Source organism: Myxocyprinus asiaticus, chromosome 3, assembly GCF_019703515.2.
Source record: "Myxocyprinus asiaticus isolate MX2 ecotype Aquarium Trade chromosome 3, UBuf_Myxa_2, whole genome shotgun sequence".
Taxonomy (NCBI): domain Eukaryota; kingdom Metazoa; phylum Chordata; class Actinopteri; order Cypriniformes; family Catostomidae; genus Myxocyprinus; species Myxocyprinus asiaticus.
The window spans coordinates 19,841,931-19,861,764 of NC_059346.1; the positions used below are offsets into that span (position 1 = coordinate 19,841,931).

Here is a 19,834-nt window from a genome sequence, read left to right on the forward strand (position 1 = left end):
TTGATTTCTGTAAGACATCAAAAACAAACATCTCTTTTATGCGCCAATCACTGCTGCTGTAAGACCCGAGAAGCCAAAAAGTTTATATCTGCATGAACCTTAGACAGTTTTCTAAAAAAATGAGCCATTTTTTTACTTGTCTGTGAGATGGTTTGGGTAAATAATGTTATCTTAGATGTCCAGAACAAAATATGCAGTCCAGCATGACAAGCATGCTAAACAGATCATCAGAAAAATATGTTATCGACTAATGGTGATAACATTTTATATCATCGCAAAGGCGAAGATCTCGGCTTTCTGATGACACCTAGATAGTCCACTCAGAGGCCGAGATATTTTATGAAAAATTGGGGGTGGTGCATGAACTGAAAATTAGACTGAATGTCTATGGACAAGCACATCTGTGAGGGCTGAAATGCGTTAGAGCTCCACCTACATTTCAGATCTGCGTTTTGTGATGAAAGTAGATAGAGAAAAAAAAAATTTCCTTGTACTTGCTGCAATCTAGTGGAATGAAATAAGATTCTTTTGCTGGGAGATAGTGCAACAGAACCAGAAATACATGCTTTCAAAGTTAGGACAAAAAATTAAATAAAAAAAGATTGTAAACATATACATATATATATATATATATATACATATATGTTAAAAATGAGACACACTTTTTCAGTTAGTCCACAGTATGTGTAAATGGTGAGCTTTTAAATTTGAGTGTGAAAAATTGCAGGCGGCAGCCCAAAATTGCAGCAGAGTTTAAGGGGTTAGGGGAATGAAGCCATATGATTAATATGGGAACAAAAAAAGCATGAGTAATTGATGACAGAATTGTTATTTTTTGGTGAACTTTCCATTTAAATTGTCTTGTTTTTCTCATCTATCAGCATTTTTTTTTTTTGAGTAGAAATGTAGAGTACATAAAACTTATTTTATATCAGTAAGTGTTTTTGCACTGTATATCTTCCTGTACTTTATTATTACCATATTTATCCTCCTGTCCAGGTGTGTCTAGGTTTGTTGGTGATGCTGTAAAAGCGTATGGTTCACATGACCACCGGAAGAGGAATGTTGTAGGAATGACACCCTGGGGAATCACTGAGAATAATATTGACCTTATTGGCAGAGATGTGAGTTTTATTCAGTGAGTGAGTGAACTGGGCATTCATCATTATTCTTAAGGGCATTGAAGATTCCTTGTGAGCAGCGTAATGATGGTTTATTATCCTATGTCAGGTTCTGAGACACTACCAGGCTCTTGGTAATCCTCTAAGTAAATGTGCCAGTCTCAATGGCATGCATTCACACTTCCTTTTAGTTGATGATGGCACTACTGGGAAATCAGGCTGTCAGATAGACCTGAGGAAGAGACTGGAGAGGTACATACATTTGCAGAAGATCCACCCCAGTAAGTGTCTATAGTATGTGTGTGGGCCTGTGTAAACTGTGTGCGTTTAAATCTGTCTTAGAGGAACTTTCCTAGATGTTTAATAATTTTATTTCAAGTGAAAGGTATATGTTGAATTCTATATGCATGTGTGTGATTCAGTCTTTGCTTAAGTGACTTATTTGCGTGTGTTCATTTTAGGGTTGCCTCAGCATGTGCCTTTGGTGTGTGTTGTAGTAGAGGGAGGTCCTTCAGTCCTCTCTGTAGTCCTGGAGTATGTGCATAGAGCTTCTCCTGTGCCTGTGCTGGTGTTTGAAGGAACAGGCAGAGCAGCTGACCTCCTTGCCTTAGTACACAAACAGACAGCTGTTGACAGGTGTGTCTCACCTCTTCTCACCATTTATGAATTTGTTTAATTTGGCAATGTTTGAGTGGTGCAATGGTCTAATCCGGTGTTCAGGTGAGATTCATGATACTTCTCATTGTTTTATGGTCATAAATAGGGCTGGGGCAATATGACGATATATATCGTGGCAACGATATAAAATGTCATTCGATAGAGATTTTGCCATATCGTGTATATCGCAATATGTAAATTTCCATGTGGGCTTATCGGTGGGCAGGGCTTCACGTGAGACTGAGAGAATTGAAAAAACATGGGTTTTTTCTGCAGCTGCCCAAGAAAATTCAGTGACATTCAGAAGCGCTAAATATGCTTCTCATCTGAAGCGCACATCTGTATTTCACGTGAATGTGGCGCGTGCAATCTCTGGAGCTTGCAAGTGTGCACAACTCTAGCAGGCTTTCTGTATTTGTGCTCCACAGACAGGAGAGCGCAGAGCCAGATTACTCGTGCTACTCAATTATATTTGACCCAGTTAAAAACCTAATGGAGAAAGACAACTCCACAGAATGGGACGACTACCAAACAAGTCATGAAAACAAAGAGGAGCGGATTATTAAAACAGGTGTAACATCTGTGGTGTGGGTTTACAAAAGCTGACACAGAGCAGAAAGTGTGTTGCACGACGACGATAATCACTCGTAATACAAGCTATCTGTTTTGGCACCTCAAAATGAAGCACCCAAAAGAATATTATGAAAGCAAAAAGATGCACTCTGCATTAATTCGGTGAAATTTTTTAAATATTTTTTTTAATTTACTTTTTTGTATCATTTTCTTTGTTGCATTGAGAAGATCTTGAGTTTCTTGAGTAAAATGTATCATAATAATAATGGTTAACAACTGATATGTGGCGTTATGTGAAATTTTGTTTTTTCATAATGTTAAGTTGAGTTTTTATTTTTTACTTTGACTATATTTGAGTTTGAAGTTTCCAAATTTAGGCATTACAATATTGTTATTTAATATATAAACCAATTTTAATTGATGTTCCAGAAAACTTTTACTATCATGATATACAGTATATCGTTATCGTGATATAAAATTACTTGTATTGTGATATAAGATTTTGGTCATATCGCCCTCCCCAGTCATAAATGTAGGCTAATTGCCTTTTTAAAAATACAATTAATGTGTTTGAAGTAGTCGCATATGTTTTCTACTTAATTCCTACTTAATATGTAATTAACAAGGAAGTAATCTGAATACAGTGCTAACTACTTGGGTTATTATTACATAACATTTGTATTTATTTATTACAGATTACTTACACTTGTGTATTTTTATGTCCTGTTTGCTCTTTGTTCCCTATAGAAACTTAGATTCTGATATTAAAGTGGATATCCTGTCACGGATTCAAGAGATGTTTTGTGTAGAGAGACCAGAAGCCATTGAGCTCCTCGACATACTCATGGAATGCATGGAATACAGAGAGGCTGTAAGTTAAATTACCTTAAGTAGTGCCACTTAACCATTGGACTTATCTGCTGATGCGAATGACCACCTTAACAGTCCATTCACAGTCCATGAGCTCTGACCCATTTAAGAATCATTTTAAGGTGTTGAGAGTAGTATTTATTGGATGTTACTCAGTAATTTACCATATGTTCAATATTGCAACATCCCCTTCCTTGGTATAACCACTCTCAAAAGATAGCAATTGTTCAAGAAGTTTACTTGCAGATTCTATTTGCCAGTTAAGGAAATATCATCCTAATTTAATCTTGAACTCCTCACTCATTAGCGAAAGTTATTGTCCTCAAAGTTCTAAACCCTGTACAATATATTAAAATCCCCTTTTGTGTTTGTACACTTTATTTTTCTCTTCCTGTCTCTCTCTCTCTCTCTCGCTGTTTCCTCTTCCTCTGTCTTTTCCTCTCTCCTCCTACTTGGCAGTAAACAGTGGTTGTTTTTGTGATCAAATGCCTGCTGTGTAACGGTCTCTGTCACTACGCCGAAAGCTCTGATGCTAAGCCTCCATCAAACAGAATGTTGTAGTTCACCACACCCATCCCACATCTCCAAGCTTCTAAATTGAGAGAGAACAGAATAATTGGAATGATGGCCCATGAAGAATATTTCCATATTAATCGAGTACAAGGGATTAATTTGGTCCCCAGGCGCTCAGATTATTTGAGTATGAATCACTCATGTGAAGACGAAATGCTAAAGGCATGTTTAGAGAAGGAAATTCCTCTGGGTGTCTTTTAGAGTTACATGCATTTATATATTGGCATGGGTACTGATAGTTTTATACTAATACCAAACAAAATAAATAACTGCTGGCTATATTGAAAATGACAACAGCAGCACCACTAGTTTTAATGCTGGCCATCTATGTAATTTTTATGTGCTGTCTTTTAAAGCCTTTTACATTTGGCTTTAACTTTTATTGAGGTTCTATCTCTGAAAATGACTTTTTATATTTTAGATCAGCATTTTTGACTCAGAATCTGAGGACATTCTGGAGGCAGATGTTGCAATTCTGACTACATCACTGAGAGGTACTGTATAGAATGTTGCTATGACATCATTTAAATGTTAAATTAAAAGAACCAAATTCTTCTCTTTGTTTAGGTATTTTAACTTTTTTCCCCTGAAGTCCAGTTGTAATGTTAGTCAAGATTTTTTGCACCCATCATTTAGTTATTTAGTTTTATGTGACCATTCCCTGTATTTTTGTGCTGCACCCTTATGACCTCTACATTTAAATTACCTCTATTATGAGTGGCTAACTATGTACTGGGATAGTTTACACTCATTCATCACTGCAGGACAAGTTACTGAAAACTAAATAGGCATATATGTGTACATGTAGGCATGGGTTGGGATGTTACAAGATCCACAAAGATTTCTGAATGAGCTATTTTTTTACACCTTAGTTTCAGCAAATGGTCTGGGTGAAATGAGGGAGGGAACTATACATTGTAAATGTTAAAGTGTGTCTGCAAAGTACAAAAGAGCAAGGAAAATCATGTTTTTACAATGCGTTCCCTTGAATGTTTAATCAATTATATGTTCCCTGAACTGTGATGCATGCAGGTACCAGATCCTCTCCTGAAGAGCAGCTTAATATCACATTGGCCTGGGACAGAGCTGATATCGCAAAGGACCACATTCTAGTGTATGGACGGCAATGGCAGGTACAGAAACGCATTTATGATAAAACAGCCTGTAATTATGCATTTTACCTATTAAAGGGATAGATCACCCAAAAATGAAAATTCTCTCATCATCTACTCACCCTCATGCCATCCCAGATGTGTATGACTTTCTTTCTTATGCTGAACACAAAGATATTTAGAATAATTCTTAGCTCTGTAGGTCTATACAATGTAAGTAAATGATGGCCAGAACTTTGAATGTCCAAAAAGCTTATACAGGCAGCATAAAAGTAATCCATATGACTCTGGTGGTTAAATCCATATCTTCAGAAGCAATATGATAGGTGTGGGTGAGAAACAGATCAATATTTATGTCCTTTTTTTACTATAAATCTCCACTTTCATATTCTTCTTTATTTTTTGGCTATTCATTTTCTTCATGCATATCGCCACCTACTGGGTAGGGAGGAGAATTAATAGTAAAAAAAGGCTATTGGTCTGTTTTTCACCCACCCCTATCATATCGCTTCTGAAGATAGTTTTATGTTGCCTTTTATATGCTTTTTGGACCTTCAAAGTTCTGGCCAACATTCATTTGCATTGTATGGACCCACAGAGTTGAGTTATTCTTCTAAAAATCTTTGTTTGTGTTATGCAGAAGAAAGAAAGTCATACTCATCTAGGATGGCATGAGGGTGAGTAAATGATGAGATAATTCTCATTGTTAGGTGAACTAACCCTTTAAGAGTGGTCCTGTATAATACCTGTATATCACTGGATATTGTAGGTGGGATCTCTTGAGCAGACCATGCTGGATGCACTGGTGATGGACCGTGTCAGTTTTGTGAAACTGCTGATTGAGAACGGCATGACCATGAGCCACTTCCTGACTATCTCTCGTCTGGAACAACTCTACAACATAGTAATGACCGTTCACCACTTATATGAACTTTTGTCTCTGATACAAGCTAGTATTTCTGGTCCCGGTTATAATCAATGTGTTTGCATTTTCCAGCAAAAAGGCTCCCCAGATCATTTCCTACGACACATCATTGAGGATGCCAAACAGGTTTGTTGAGGGTAATACTTTAAAGTTGAAAGAGAGGAAAAACTGTTCTGCCTTGTGAATTCCATTACAGTTTCCTTAAACATTTCTGACTGTTTGTATAGACTCGCCTCCCTGTGAGTTATAAGATCTCTTTGATTGACATTGGAATGGTGATTGAATACCTGATTGGGGGAGCTTACCGAAGCACATATACACGGAAGAGCTTCAGAGCCATGTACAGTCGCATCCATACCCCAGTGAAGGTCTGTCTTCTTTCTATTAACCAGATGCATTGTCTACATCATAACGAGAATAATGTATGTTGTTCATTTAAGATGACTTTGACTATGGTCGGAACAGCATACTAACATACTGCTTACTATTTTTCAGTAAATAGTATGTATACTATGCACAGTATGCACAATTTCTGTATACTTGGAATACATGATCTGCTAGATATAAAATGTATAGTATACAACAAAGGACACTAAAAACTGTATCTTGCAATGCACTGTGCTCGACTTGACCTTCCATTTCCAGTGTGACGAATGAATTGGAAGTAATTACAGCTTGCGGGGTGAGCAGCGATGGACTTCAAGTCCATCCACAGGTTTTCTATTGGATTTAGGTCAGGGCTCTGACTTGGCCACTCAAGGACTTTGTCGTGCTTAAAGGTGAACCCCCTGCCCATCTTCAGTTGTTGAGCAGAGGGCCACAGATTTTCCTCAAGAATTTGGGTGTACATCCATTTTCCCTTTAATCCTGACCAATTGCCAAGTCCCCCCACCACCATGCTTCACAGTAGGTATGACATGTTCTGGTTGGTGTGCTGTGTTCGGTTTTCTCCAAATATAGTGCTTGAAGTTCAGTACAAAATGTAAATTTTTTGTCTCATCTCTGACCATAAAACCTTTTGCCGCATTGCATCAAAATCCTCAATGGTCAGATGAGACAAAAATGTAACTTTTTGGACTGAAATCCAAGTGCTGTATTTGGAGGTACCGGACCACCCAGAACAGACCATACCTACTAAGAAGCATGGTGGTGGGGGGACTGGGCAATTGGTCAGGGAAAATGGGAAAATGGATGCTGCCATGTTCTGTGGCCCTCTGCTTGACAACTGAAAATGGTCAGGTGGTTCATTTTTTAGCATGGCAATGACCCTAAACATACCACCAAAAAAACAACACAGTGGCTTAAGAATAGGAAGGTCAGAGTCATTGAATGTACAAGTCAGAGCCCTGACGTAAATCTAAAAGAATGTAGATGGACATGAAGAGAGCAGAAAAAAGTTGGCCCAAAATTTGTTGAGCGGGGGGTGTCACTGTCCTTTCCTGCATATCGCTGCCCCCTTCGGCATATCGTGGCGCCATTTTGTGGCCCGTTCTGCATAACGCGGTGGCATTTCAGCCATTTTGTGGCCCATTCGGCCCCGTTTCGCGGCCGACCCACTGGGAAAATTCCCGGTTCTCCCGATGGCCAGTCCGCCCCTGCTGAGCACTTTATTAGGAACACTATGGCTATATTAAAGTGCCCGACATGGTCTTATGCTGTTGTTGCCCATCCGCCTCAAGGTTCGACTTGTTTTGCATTCTGAGATGCTATACTCACTACAATTGTACAGAGTGGTTATCTGAGTTACCGAAGCCTTTCTGTCAGCTCGAACCAGTCTGGCCATTCTCCGTTGACCTCTCTCATCAACAAGGTGTTTCTGTCTGCAGAACTGCCGCTCACTGAATGTTTTTTGGTTTTGGCACCATTTTGAGTAAACTCTAGAGACTGTTGTGATTGAAAATCCCAGGAGATCAAGAGTTAAGAAATACTCAAACCTAGGGTTTCCTTTAGTAATTACCGGTTTTTGATTGTTAAAATATCCTAATTCCAACAAATTCAAATATTGTCGGACACAATGTCTGGTTAAAATTTTAGCATGATGTGTCAGCAGCACCTTTAATTGATGCCACAAGTGTACAGTGTGACACGATGCATTGATAACAGCGCTTCGCTGCCATGGTGGTTTAAACTTTCCCGAAGCTTGCAGAGTCCTAATCCGTGACTATCCCACACACTAACATAAGCAGCCTGCGTTATTCCCATCTTGCGTGTCCGCAGTGAAACTTCTCACTTCAGAATCACATTAAAACCTTGCGTTGCCCTCTTCTGGAGAGAAGGACACCAGGGTTATGTGCATCTCAAGTTGTAGAGAAACACTGGACACATTTGACTTCACTTTTGCAGCAAAGCGCTTTTGTGCTAAGAAAAATTGGATGATAATATATAGTCTTAAAAATAAAGAGCCAAGAGAAATTATATGACATAACAACTGATTTGTTATTTTAATATTTATTTAGAAACTAAAAGATATGTGGCAAATTGCTGTTTAGTTTAGTTTTACCCCAATGTTGAATGTTTTTTTAATTAGACGCTAATTACATGATGGCTGTTTATATTATTATTTTTTTTAATGAAAAAGCAGTTATAATGAACAAAAGTTCATCGTTCAGTTGACTTGATTGTGTCATAAATTAGCCTGTATCGCATTATTATGCCTAGTCCATTGCGTTTACACTGCAAAATAAACAATGAAATGAGATGACTGGATTTTTTACAATTTGTCCGGCAAACTTTTCATTCCCAGACACGTTTGCCAGCACCAAAATTTATTAGTGGAAACTCTGCTCAAACCAGCCTAACAATCATGGTCTAAATCACTGAGTTCAAATTTTTTCCCCATTCTAATGGATGTTTGTGAATATTATCTGAAGCTTCTGACCCATATCTTCATGGTTTTTATTCATTGCACTGCTGCCACACGATTGGCTGATTAGATAATCACATGAATAAGTAGGCATACAGGTGTTCCTAATAAGGTGTTAAGTGAGTGTATTTCTGTTTATTATATCAAAATAAGGTGTTCAGATTGTTTTGACCTTGACTGTATGTTTTCCTTTAGAATTTATGGAATTTAATGATCTGTTTCGGTCTGAGATAGGAGGGCAGTAAGGAGAGCTCCAGCCCCTTCAAAGCCAGGAAAGCAGCTCTTACTCCTGAGACAACCCCATCTTGTTCCCATTTCTACAGAACTGCTCAGCCCTACAGACACAAGGTCCTATTAACTTCTCCATTCTACTCTCAGACATAACAATGAGTCATAAACTCATATACTCATATACAATACATTCACAATCATGCCATTTATTAAAAACACCCAGAATTATGTCTTTGCAGGAGGGTGCGGTAGTGCCTCAGGACCTGAAGTCAGCTCCAAGCTCTGAGTTTGTTTGCACTTTTAACGACCTGTTTGTGTGGGCAGTGCTCAAGAATCGGCAAGAGATGGCGCTGTTCCTGTGGCAGCATGGAGAGCAGGCTATGGCTAGGGCAGTGGTAGCCTGCAAGCTCTATCGCGCTATGGCAATGGAAGCCAAGGAGAGCAATATGGATGACAGCACAGCCGAGAAGCTGAAGAAGAACTCGCTGTCAGTTTGGGTTTTGTCCTATTTATTCTGAAGATTGTTATACAAACACCATGTGCAAAATGCAGCTATGAATGGCTATGATTTTATTTTCTAGCCTAAATTCAGGCTTAAAGTATTTTAAATCTGTGTCTCAAAATATTAAGCTGAATTGTGTCATTTTGTCAGCACTAGCGTCACCAAATAGAATTGCAAAAATAATGATTGCTTACATACATGTTTCCCGAATGCTCCCCCCATATGCCAATGGGCAGACAAAAACATTGTCCCACTCCAAACTCACGCAATTGGTTGAGCTAATGTTAGTGTGTCGAGCTGGTTGGGATGCTTAAACAAACTGATAGCACCACAGAGCCATTTTGGGGGAAACAAACTAAATGGCTTATTTACTGCTGTATATTTGCCTCTGCAAATTAAGCTGTATAGGAAAAATATTAATTTTATTTTATTTATTTATTTTTCTCCCCTTTACTCCCCAATTTGGAATGCCCAGTTCCCAATGTCCTCTAAGTCCTCATGGTGGCATAGTGACTTGCCTCAATCTGGTTGGCGGAGGACGAATCTCAGTTGCCTCCACATCTGAGACCGTCAGTCCATGCATCTTATCACGTGGCTTGTTGAGCGCATTACTGCGGAGACGTAGCAGGTGTGGATGCTTCACACTATTCTCCGTGGCATCCACGCACAACTCACCACGTGCCCCACCGAGAGCGAGAACCACACATTATAGTGACCACGAGGAGGTTACCCCATGTGACTCTACTCTTCCTAGCAACCGGGCCAATTTGGTTGCTTAGGAGACCTGGCTGGAGTCACTCAGCATGCCCTGGATTCGAACTCGTGACTCCAGGGGTGGTAGTCAGCATCTTTACTCGCTAAGCTACCCAGGCCCCCCAAATATTTATTTCATTGATATTTCAATATAAAAAAAACGTACACACTGTAGGCTTTAAAGATGTGTGTTTACAGCTGGTCTACGTACAGCAAAGAAGTCAGTGTTCATTTTTAATGTTTCTGTTTCTGTTTAATCTCTTAGAGAGTTTGGTGAGTTGGCTGTGGATCTCCTGGATAAGGCCTTCAAAGAGAACGAGCGCATGGCAATGAAGCTGCTGACCTGGGAGATGAAGGACTGGAGTAACTTCACCTGTCTGCAGATGGCTGTCTCTTCAAGACTCAGACCCTTCGTTGCCCATACTTGCACTCAGATGCTCCTCACAGACTTGTGGATGGGCCGCCTCAACATGAGAAAGAACTCCTGGTTCAAGGTCAGTTTAATTGAGATGCTGAGGGATGATAGTTGTGGTGATGTACAAATTATATATTTTTAATATTTTACTTTAATAACATGGACCAACCTATACAGAGCATAGATAATCCACTTTTCAGGTTGGCATTGATTTTATTTTGTTTAATCTTCTGGCATTTTATGAGTTACAAAGCTGCAGAAAGTGTGATTATCTGTTTAAAAGTGCACTCGGTAACTTTTTGGACTTACATTGACACCTAAGGTGTATATGCAGCTCCATTCAAACATTATAGTTTTCAAGTACAGATGCCAATGTAGAAATTCACTATTCACAGTAAGCCATGATTTATTTAATCAATGAGTGAAAGTGTCCAATAACAGGGTGGTTACTGAGATTAAGCAAGTAGTATTCGACTGGTCATGTGATTCTAACATGGTGACCCCCATGAAGGGACTCTCTCCATGTAGAATAAACCCATTTAATTTCTTTAGGAGTAAAAGTTTTTTAATAATGAAAAAAATTGCTGATTGCACCTTTAATTTAGGGGACTATTACAGGTGTAGTTTTTCGGCTGTTTGTGGTGCATTCAAGAATTTTGTGTTGACAATATGAGCTATATTTTTAGGTAAGAGTAACATATTAAAGGAATATTCTGGGTTCATTACAAGTTAAGCTCAATCGACAGAATTTTTGACATGATATTGATTTTTGTGGTAATCAACATTATGCCACAAATGCTGCTGATTGAGCTTAACTTGTATTGAACCCGGAATATTCCTTTTAACATATTTTCGAAAGTACTGTTAATTTCTTTGTGCAAAAAGTTTTTAGACTTAAGCCTGGTTTAGACTTTAGAAGAAGACGATCTTTTGTCTCTTGGCTGAACAAATGCACCCTCTACGAATGAAGCTGGCGTTTATACTTAAGTGCGGCGTCTTTTTAAAAATGTGATTGTTGAGGGAAACGTCACGGAAGGCTGTCATTTCTGACACAGCAAGTAAGCTGTCACTATCATAAAAACTCCAATCTCTCTCCACGCATTTGTCGTGGCCACGCTGTCTTTGTGGAGTTTGTGCTGCGAATCATATGTAAATGTATATTTCTGCACAATCTCTGAGAAACTGGCTTCAAAGTCAGAGATGTGTGCGAACAGGAGAAATCTTACAAAACGAACACCTTGGCAGAACAAAAACGTCACTGCACTTCGTCATCATTTGTAGGTGAACCAAGCCAAGCCTGTTCGCCCAGAAAGTATAAATTAGCCTTTAAGTGTAAAACTGTATTCAGTCAATAAACTACAGTACTCAGGAACATCAGTACAACAGTTTCTCAGGAAACAAACAGTAGGGCTAAACTATGAATTCAGAAATTGCTGGTCAGTTTTCCCAGGAGTAGAAAGGAAATTGCACGAATAGTTAAGCAAACAACTCTCATTTCAAGCACATTTGCCAAGTCAAGGTATGTGCCTGCAGATTAAGGAATTCAGAGATCTCACTTGTAAACTTCTTGAAATACAGTAAGATATTGTCGGTGCCTTTTTGATGGTTTCCCTTGATATGTAACACATTAAAGCACATTTCTACCCTGATCCAGATCTATGTTTTTAAGATCCTGTTGTCCAAAACCACATCCTTTCTCCCCAGATAATTGCCAGTATCATGATGCCTGTGGCCATTCAGCTGTTAGAGTTTAAGAGTCAGGCAGAGATGTCCCATGTTCCTCAGCCCCAGGAAGCATTGCAGATTGGGTGGGACCCAGGGAGCCCAGTGGCATCAGAGCAAGAAGAGGCAACAAATGCAGTGAGGAATTTAGATTATTGTTCATACACATGGGTATTTGACAAAAACAAGTCTTTTAAATTTTTATTTTAATTTCCCCCCAAAGATTAAGAGAAATGTTGGTTAAAAATAGTTTTAAATTACTGTAAGTACAACAGGTCACACTGCAGGTCACTGCTTGAAATGTGAACTACCCAAATAAAAACACACAATGCACTCTAATACTTTGCCTTCTTATGGTACTATTTATCATTTCCAATGACAATGACTTTTCTTTAGAATCAGTGTGATGAGGAGAGAGGAAGCAACTGCCTTCTTCCTTGGACAAGAATGGTGTATGACTTCTACAATGCTCCTGTGGTCAAATTCTGGTTTCACACAGTAGGTTTCTTCGTAGCGCTCACTTCATTACTCCATTTGTAAACTCTATTGCTCCATCATCCTGTCTTTCTCATCAACCTCTCATCTTTGAAGTTCCATTTTCTGATTTGTACATTCAGATGGTGTTCCTGGGCTTTCTTATGCTGTACTCTTACACTGTGCTTGTGAGGATGGAGGAGAAACCCAACATTCAGGAGTGCTTAGTCATAACATACATCTTGACTATGGCAGCAGAGAAAGCTCGAGAGGTGATTGCTCTCAAAATCACAACCCATTGCAGCAGATATTTCAAGAATCACTGTTAGAAGATAAAGGAAATATATGGTATAATCATCAGTGTATTTGTCTATGCATTTGTCTATGAATGGTTGGCACAGTGCCCTTTGCAGCTGTTCAGGGCAATTAAAGAATTTCAGCATGTCTGTGAAAGGTCTTATCTTTATTAAGCTAGATTCAAAGGTCTTCTGTAAGGTATTATCTCTTTCTGATTAGGATGTTATCAAGTCTTACTTCCCCTGCTCTCCCTTCGTTATCTCCATGAACTCTGCAGCAGTGCATTGGTGGGAATTATTAACTGAGTGCTGTCATTCTGTTTGGAATAACAGTCAAAAACAGACACATTTTGAACATACAGTATTGTGCAAAGGTTTTAGGCCTTTGTGAAAAATGTTACATTGTGAGGATTTTTTTCAAAAGTAATGCCATAAATAGTTTTCATTTATCAATTAACATCATACAAAGTCCAGTAAACATAAAAAAGCTAAATCAATATTTGGTTTGACCACCTTTGCCTTCAAAATAGCACCAATTCTCCTAGGTACACCTGGACACAGTTTTTCTTGGTTGTTGGCAGATACATGTAGGATGTTACAAGATTTTTGGAGAATTCGCCACAGCTCTTCTATTTATTTAGGCTGCCTCGATTGCTTCTGTCTCTTCTGTCATCTGTTGCAGGGCTCCCTGTTCTTCTATTCTATTCAATTCTATTTGCAAAAGGAATGTTTGGGAGTCTAACATGTATATTTCCATATACATTTACAGGTGCATCTCAATAAATTAGAATGTCGTGGAAAAGTTCATTTATTTCAGTAATTCAACTCAAATTGTGAAACTCGTGTATTAAATAAATTCAATGCACACAGACTGAAGTAGTTTAAGTCTTTGGTTCTTTTAATTGTGATGATTTTGGCTCACATTTAACAAAAACCCACCAATTCACTATCTCAAAAAATTAGAATATGGTGACATGCCAATCAGCTAATCAACTCAAAACACCTGCAAAGGTTTCCTGAGCCTTCAAAATGGTCTCTCAGTTTGGTTCACTAGGCTACACAATCATGGGGAAGACTGCTGATCTGACAGTTGTCCAGAAGACAATCATTGACACCCTTCACAAGGAGGGTAAGCCACAAACATTCATTGCCAAAGAAGCTGGCTGTTCACAGAGTGCTGTATCCAAGCATGTTAACAGAAAGTTGAGTGGAAGGAAAAAGTGTGGAAGAAAAAGATGCACAACCAACCGAGAGAACCGCAGCCTTATGAGGATTGTCAAGCAAAATCGATTCAAGAATTTGGGTGAACTTCACAAGGAATGGACTGAGGCTGGGGTCAAGGCATCAAGAGCCACCACACACAGACGTGTCAAGGAATTTGGCTACAGTTGTCGTATTCCTCTTGTTAAGCCACTCCTGAACCACAGACAACTTCAGAGGCGTCTTACCTGGGCTAAGGAGAAGAAGAACTGGACTGTTGCCCAGTGGTCCAAAGTCCTCTTTTCAGATGAGAGCAAGTTTTGTATTTCATTTGGAAACCAAGGTCCTAGAGTCTGGAGGAAGGGTGGAGAAGCTCATAGCCCAAGTTGCTTGAAGTCCAGTGTTAAGTTTCCACAGTCTGTGATGATTTGGGGTGCAATGTCATCTGCTGGTGTTGGTCCATTGTGTTCTTTGAAAACCAAAGTCACTGCACTCGTTTACCAAGAAATTTTGGAGCACTTCATGCTTCCTTCTGCTGACCAGCTTTTTAAAGATGCTGATTTCATTTTCCAGCAGGATTTGGCACCTGCCCACACTGCCAAAAGCACCAAAAGTTGGTTAAATGACCATGGTGTTGGTGTGCTTGACTGGCCAGCAAACTCACCACACCTGAACCCCATAGAGAATCTATGGGGTATTGTCAAGAGGAAAATGAGAAACAAGAGACCAAAAAATGCAGATGAGCTGAAGGCCACTGTCAAAGAAACCTGGGCTTCCATACCACCTCAGCAGTGCCACAAACTGATCACCTCCATGCCACGCCGAATTGAGGCAGTAATTAAAGCAAAAGGAGCCCCTACCAAGTATTGAGTACATATACAGTAAATGAACATACTTTCCAGAAGGCCAACAATTCACAAAAAATGTTTTTTTTATTGGTCTTATGATGTATTCTAATTTTTTGAGATAGTGAATTGGTGGGTTTTTGTTAAATGTGAGCCAAAATCATCACAATTAAAAGAACCAAAGACTTAAACTACTTCAGTCTGTGTGCACTGAATTTATTTAATACACGAGTTTCACAATTTGAGTTGAATTACTGAAATAAATGAACTTTTCCACAACATTCTAATTTATTGAGATGCACCTGTATATATACCATACGTATTAATAATGGACCAGTGTGAATATTATCTGACTGTAGTTGATATTTTTTCTGAAAATGTCATTAATCTTCACCCAGCTGAACTTTCATCATGCAATTTATACATATGACTAGAAAACTTGCATTAGCCATGAAATAACAAAAGACAGTTGTTCAAACAGTCTGGTGAAGTTATTTTATTATTTTCAAAAGTTATTATGTTTAGAATACTTTACAATTTTAAAATGATATTTTTAATAAATTTAATTGACATTTATTTAAAACAATACATTCAGCAATCATAATACTTTACATATTCAATATGCATTTTATGTTAAAAGTGCTCTTATGACAGTGGGTTCCATGTGTTTTTCTAGGTGTGGGTTTTGGAGCCCAGAAAGTTCAGTAAGAAACTGAAGGTGTGGTTCAGTGAGTACTGGAATATCAATGACTTCATAGGCATCCTCCTATTCCTGGTTGGGGTCTCCCTCCGGTGGTACCAAGAAACACGCCTAGCTGGTCACATTGTGTACTCTTTGGATTTTATCTTCTGGTCTGTCAGGCTCCTGGACCTGTTTGCTGTCAATCAGCATGCAGGACCCTACCTGACCATGATCACCAAAATGGTGTGTAATTGCAATGTATGAGTAAATAATTACATGCTTACATGCATGCAACATGAGAAATGCAAGAAACATGTACACTTCTTTTGTACTAATAAAATCTGAAAAATACGTGTAAATGTTTTTATGTCCTTTCCTGTGTGTCTGTTTCTTTCTCCCACAGATGAGCAACATGTTCTATATCGTGGTCATAATGGCAATTGTGCTGGTCAGTTTTGGCACGTCCAGGAAGTCTATCTTGTCACCTAAAGAGGATTCATCCTGGAGACTGCTCAGAGATGTGGTCTTCGAACCCTACTGGATGATTTTTGGAGAAGTGTATGCCTCAGAGATTGATGGTGAGTTAATGCACAGCTGATGTGAATTAACCTTATTACACAGATTATGAATGGTCTTATAAATGATCCACTCCACAAATAACCATGCCTCATCAGCCTTATTATTATTATTATTATTATTATTTATTTATTTATTATTATTGAGTGATCATAACCACCACCACAATTTTTTTTCATTTAGTTTAGTTTTTTTTTTCTTTTCTTTTGTCATTAGTACTACTTTTATGGATCTTTTTAAGCCATGTTTATTCAATTGTGAGTGTCTCTTGTGTTTTTGACAGCCTGTACTGAACCTGAAACCTGTGTCCCTGGAGCCTTCCTTACCCCCTTCCTGCAGGCTGTCTACCTTTTTATTCAGTACATTATCATGGTCAATTTGCTCATTGCCTTCTTCAAGTACGCACCTCATCTTCATCTTTAAACAAGGCTTACACTAAGTGTCAGTCTCTTCCATTATTCTGTCTCCTTATGTTTAATTAGATGTGTAGAGTTGTTGGATGTGTGCTAATATTAGGGATGGGAATCGTAAGGAATTTAACAATTCCGGTTCCGATTCCATTTAACGATTCTTTCAGTACTTTTGAGGAAGAATTACTTGGAAATAAGAAATGCAATTCTTATTGCATGTACTGCCCTCAGTAGTATGTTGCCAAATTAGATAATTTCAGATTTCTACAGAGCAGATATAACAAATCAGAAATAAATTTAATATAATTCTTGTAAAAGGCATGTTTGCATATTTTTTGAGGCATAAATGTTATCCAATAATTGATCCTAACCATATATTAAATACAAATTCTGAGCAAACAAGAAATGTGATAACATTATTATTATTATACTGTTCCACTGGTTACATCAAAACTCGTGTACAGTGCATCCGGAAAGTATTCACAGTGCTTCACTTTTTCCACATTTTATGTTACAGCCTTATTCCAAAATGGATTAAATTCATTATTTTCCCCAAAATTCTACAAATAATACCCCATAATGACAATGTGAAAGAAGTTTGTTTGAAATCTTTGCAAATTTATTAAAAATAATATACGAAAAAAAAATCACATGTACATAAGTATTCACAGCCTTTGCCATGACACTGATCATCCTTGAGATGTTTCTGCAACTTGATTGGAGTTCACCTGTGGTAAATTCAGTTGATTGGACATGATTTGGAAAGGCACACACCTGTCTATATAAGGTCCCACAGTTAACAGTGCATGTCAGAGCACAAACCAAGCCACGAAGTCCAAGGAATTGTCTGTAGACCTCCGAGACAGGATTGTATCGAGGCACAGATCTGGGGAAGGGTACAGAAAAATTTCTGCAGCATTGAAGGTCCCAATGAGCACAGTGGCCTCCATCATCCATAAATGGAAGAAGTTTGGAACCACAAGGACTCTTCCTAGAGCTGGCCGCCCGGCCAAACTGAGCGATCAGGGGAGTGACTTAGGGAGGTGACCAAGAACCCGATGGTCACTCTGACAGAGCTCCAGCGTTTCTCTGTGGAGCTCTGCAGCACTCCACCAATCAGGCCTGTATGGTAGAGTAGCCAGACGGAAGCCACTCCTCAGTAAAAGGCACATGACAGCCCGCCTGGAGTTTGCCAAAAGGCACCTGAAGGACTCTCAGACCATGAGAAACAAAATGTTCTGGTCTGATGAAACAAATATTGAACTCTTTGGCCTGAATGGCAAGCGTCATGTCTGGAGGAAACCAGGCACCGCTCATCACCTGGCCAATACCATCCCTACAGTGAAGCATGGTGGTGGCAGCATCATGCTGTGGGGATGTTTTTCAGCGGCAGGAACTGGGAGACTAGTCAGGATCGAGGGAATGATGAATGCAGCAATGTACAGAGACATCCTCGATGAAAACCTGCTCCAGAGTGCTCTGGACCTCAGACTGGGGCAAAGGTTCATCTTCCAACAGGACAACGACCCTAAGCACACAGCCAAGATAACAAAGGAGTGGCTATGGGACAACTCTGTGAATGTCCTTGAGTGGCCCAGCCAGAGCCCAGACTTGAACCCGATTGAACATCTCTGGAGAGATCTGAAAATGGCTGTGCACCGACGCTCCCCATCCAACCTGATGGAGCTTGAGAGGTCCTGCAAAGAAGAATGGGAGAAACTGCCCAAAAATACGTGTGCCAAGCTTGTAGCATCATACTCAAAAAGACTTGAGGCTGTAATTGGTGCCAAAGGTGCTTCAACAAAGTATTGAGCAAAGGCTGTGAATACTTATGTACATGTGATTATTTTTTTTTCTTACATTTTTTTTATTTTTAATAAATTTGTAAAGATTTCAAACAAACTTCTTTCACGTTGTCATTATGGGGTATTGTTTGTAGAATTTTGAGGAAAATAATGAATTTAATCCATTTTGGAATAAGGCTGTAACAAAACAAAATGTGAAAAAAGTGAAGCGCTGTGAATACTTTCCGGATGCACTGTATCTTTCACTGCACATTGTCATATGAACAATCAGTTAGTAACTGCAATTCCTGATTGAAGTCTCACAGTTCCAACATAAAACAAATCAAAACAAAACACAGCACAACACAGTAACCGTTGCAGAGTTTAGACTATGTTATGTAACCTAATGTTGTACTTGTGAAACTTCAACAGTTCTTATTTCATTTCCAATTTGGATATTCATAACTTGTGCATCAGTAGGCTATTCGATTAATTCAGTAACTGCTCTGACTGATGTATAAGTGTTTTTGATTCGCTAAAAAGAACTGGCTAAGTGTAATTATTTTGGGAATGGGACAACGCTAGGTGCGATGAGTGCTTCGCGCTGTAGATTCGAAAGAGCCAGCTCATTCATTTGTTCAGGAATTAAAATACACTGGACAATGTTGTTTCACACTGAAGATTCAGTAGAGGGCAGCGCTGTTGCAGAAATGTGCTGCTGCTGAATTGTGCCGCAGGAAACACTGTAGTATTTTAGTACGGTGTTCGGTCCGCATGGGTGAAAATTGCATGTGCGAGAACAGTTAACAGAACAGAAAGCAAACTGTTCTTGTATTTTGAAAAAAAAGAAGAAAAAAGAAAAAGAAACCTGTTCTCAGTTCTTAACCCTAGCTAATAAACAGCATGACATCTAGATGGGAAGAGCCTTTCTGAAGTGGATGTTGATATACTATAGAGTATTGTTTGCTTTGCCATTTGTTTAACCTACTTTGTCTTATTCACTTCACAGCAATGTTTATTTTGACATGAGCTCCATCTCTCGTAAACTGTGGAAATACAACCGCTATCGTTACATCATGACCTATCAGGAGAAACCGTGGCTGCCGCCCCCTCTCATCCTGCTCAGTCACATGACCATGTGTCTCAGCTCAATGTGGCATAGGCACAGAAAATCTTCTAAACATGGGAGAACTGGTCTTAGTAAGTTTGTGTGCATATGTGTGAGATATTTCTGTTAACTTTGATGGTTC

The 19,834-nt window shown here is 39.0% G+C and overlaps 1 protein-coding gene across 1 annotated transcript in view; it reads left to right on the forward strand.

The window, feature by feature from the left end:
* Positions 1-19,834, forward strand: part of trpm6 (transient receptor potential cation channel, subfamily M, member 6) — a 43,500-nt gene that overhangs the window by 3,231 nt on the left and 20,435 nt on the right. The window contains exons 7-25 of the mRNA XM_051673514.1: positions 1,000-1,124; positions 1,231-1,402; positions 1,583-1,757; positions 3,099-3,222; positions 4,216-4,288; positions 4,827-4,927; positions 5,676-5,810; positions 5,904-5,957; positions 6,059-6,199; positions 8,929-9,042; positions 9,165-9,412; positions 10,446-10,674; positions 12,300-12,455; positions 12,714-12,815; positions 12,935-13,063; positions 15,809-16,057; positions 16,218-16,392; positions 16,674-16,788; positions 19,594-19,784. Coding sequence (XP_051529474.1) covers positions 1,000-1,124; positions 1,231-1,402; positions 1,583-1,757; positions 3,099-3,222; positions 4,216-4,288; positions 4,827-4,927; positions 5,676-5,810; positions 5,904-5,957; positions 6,059-6,199; positions 8,929-9,042; positions 9,165-9,412; positions 10,446-10,674; positions 12,300-12,455; positions 12,714-12,815; positions 12,935-13,063; positions 15,809-16,057; positions 16,218-16,392; positions 16,674-16,788; positions 19,594-19,784 — 2,808 coding nt within the window. The remainder of the gene's footprint in view (positions 1-999; positions 1,125-1,230; positions 1,403-1,582; positions 1,758-3,098; positions 3,223-4,215; positions 4,289-4,826; positions 4,928-5,675; positions 5,811-5,903; positions 5,958-6,058; positions 6,200-8,928; positions 9,043-9,164; positions 9,413-10,445; positions 10,675-12,299; positions 12,456-12,713; positions 12,816-12,934; positions 13,064-15,808; positions 16,058-16,217; positions 16,393-16,673; positions 16,789-19,593; positions 19,785-19,834) is intronic.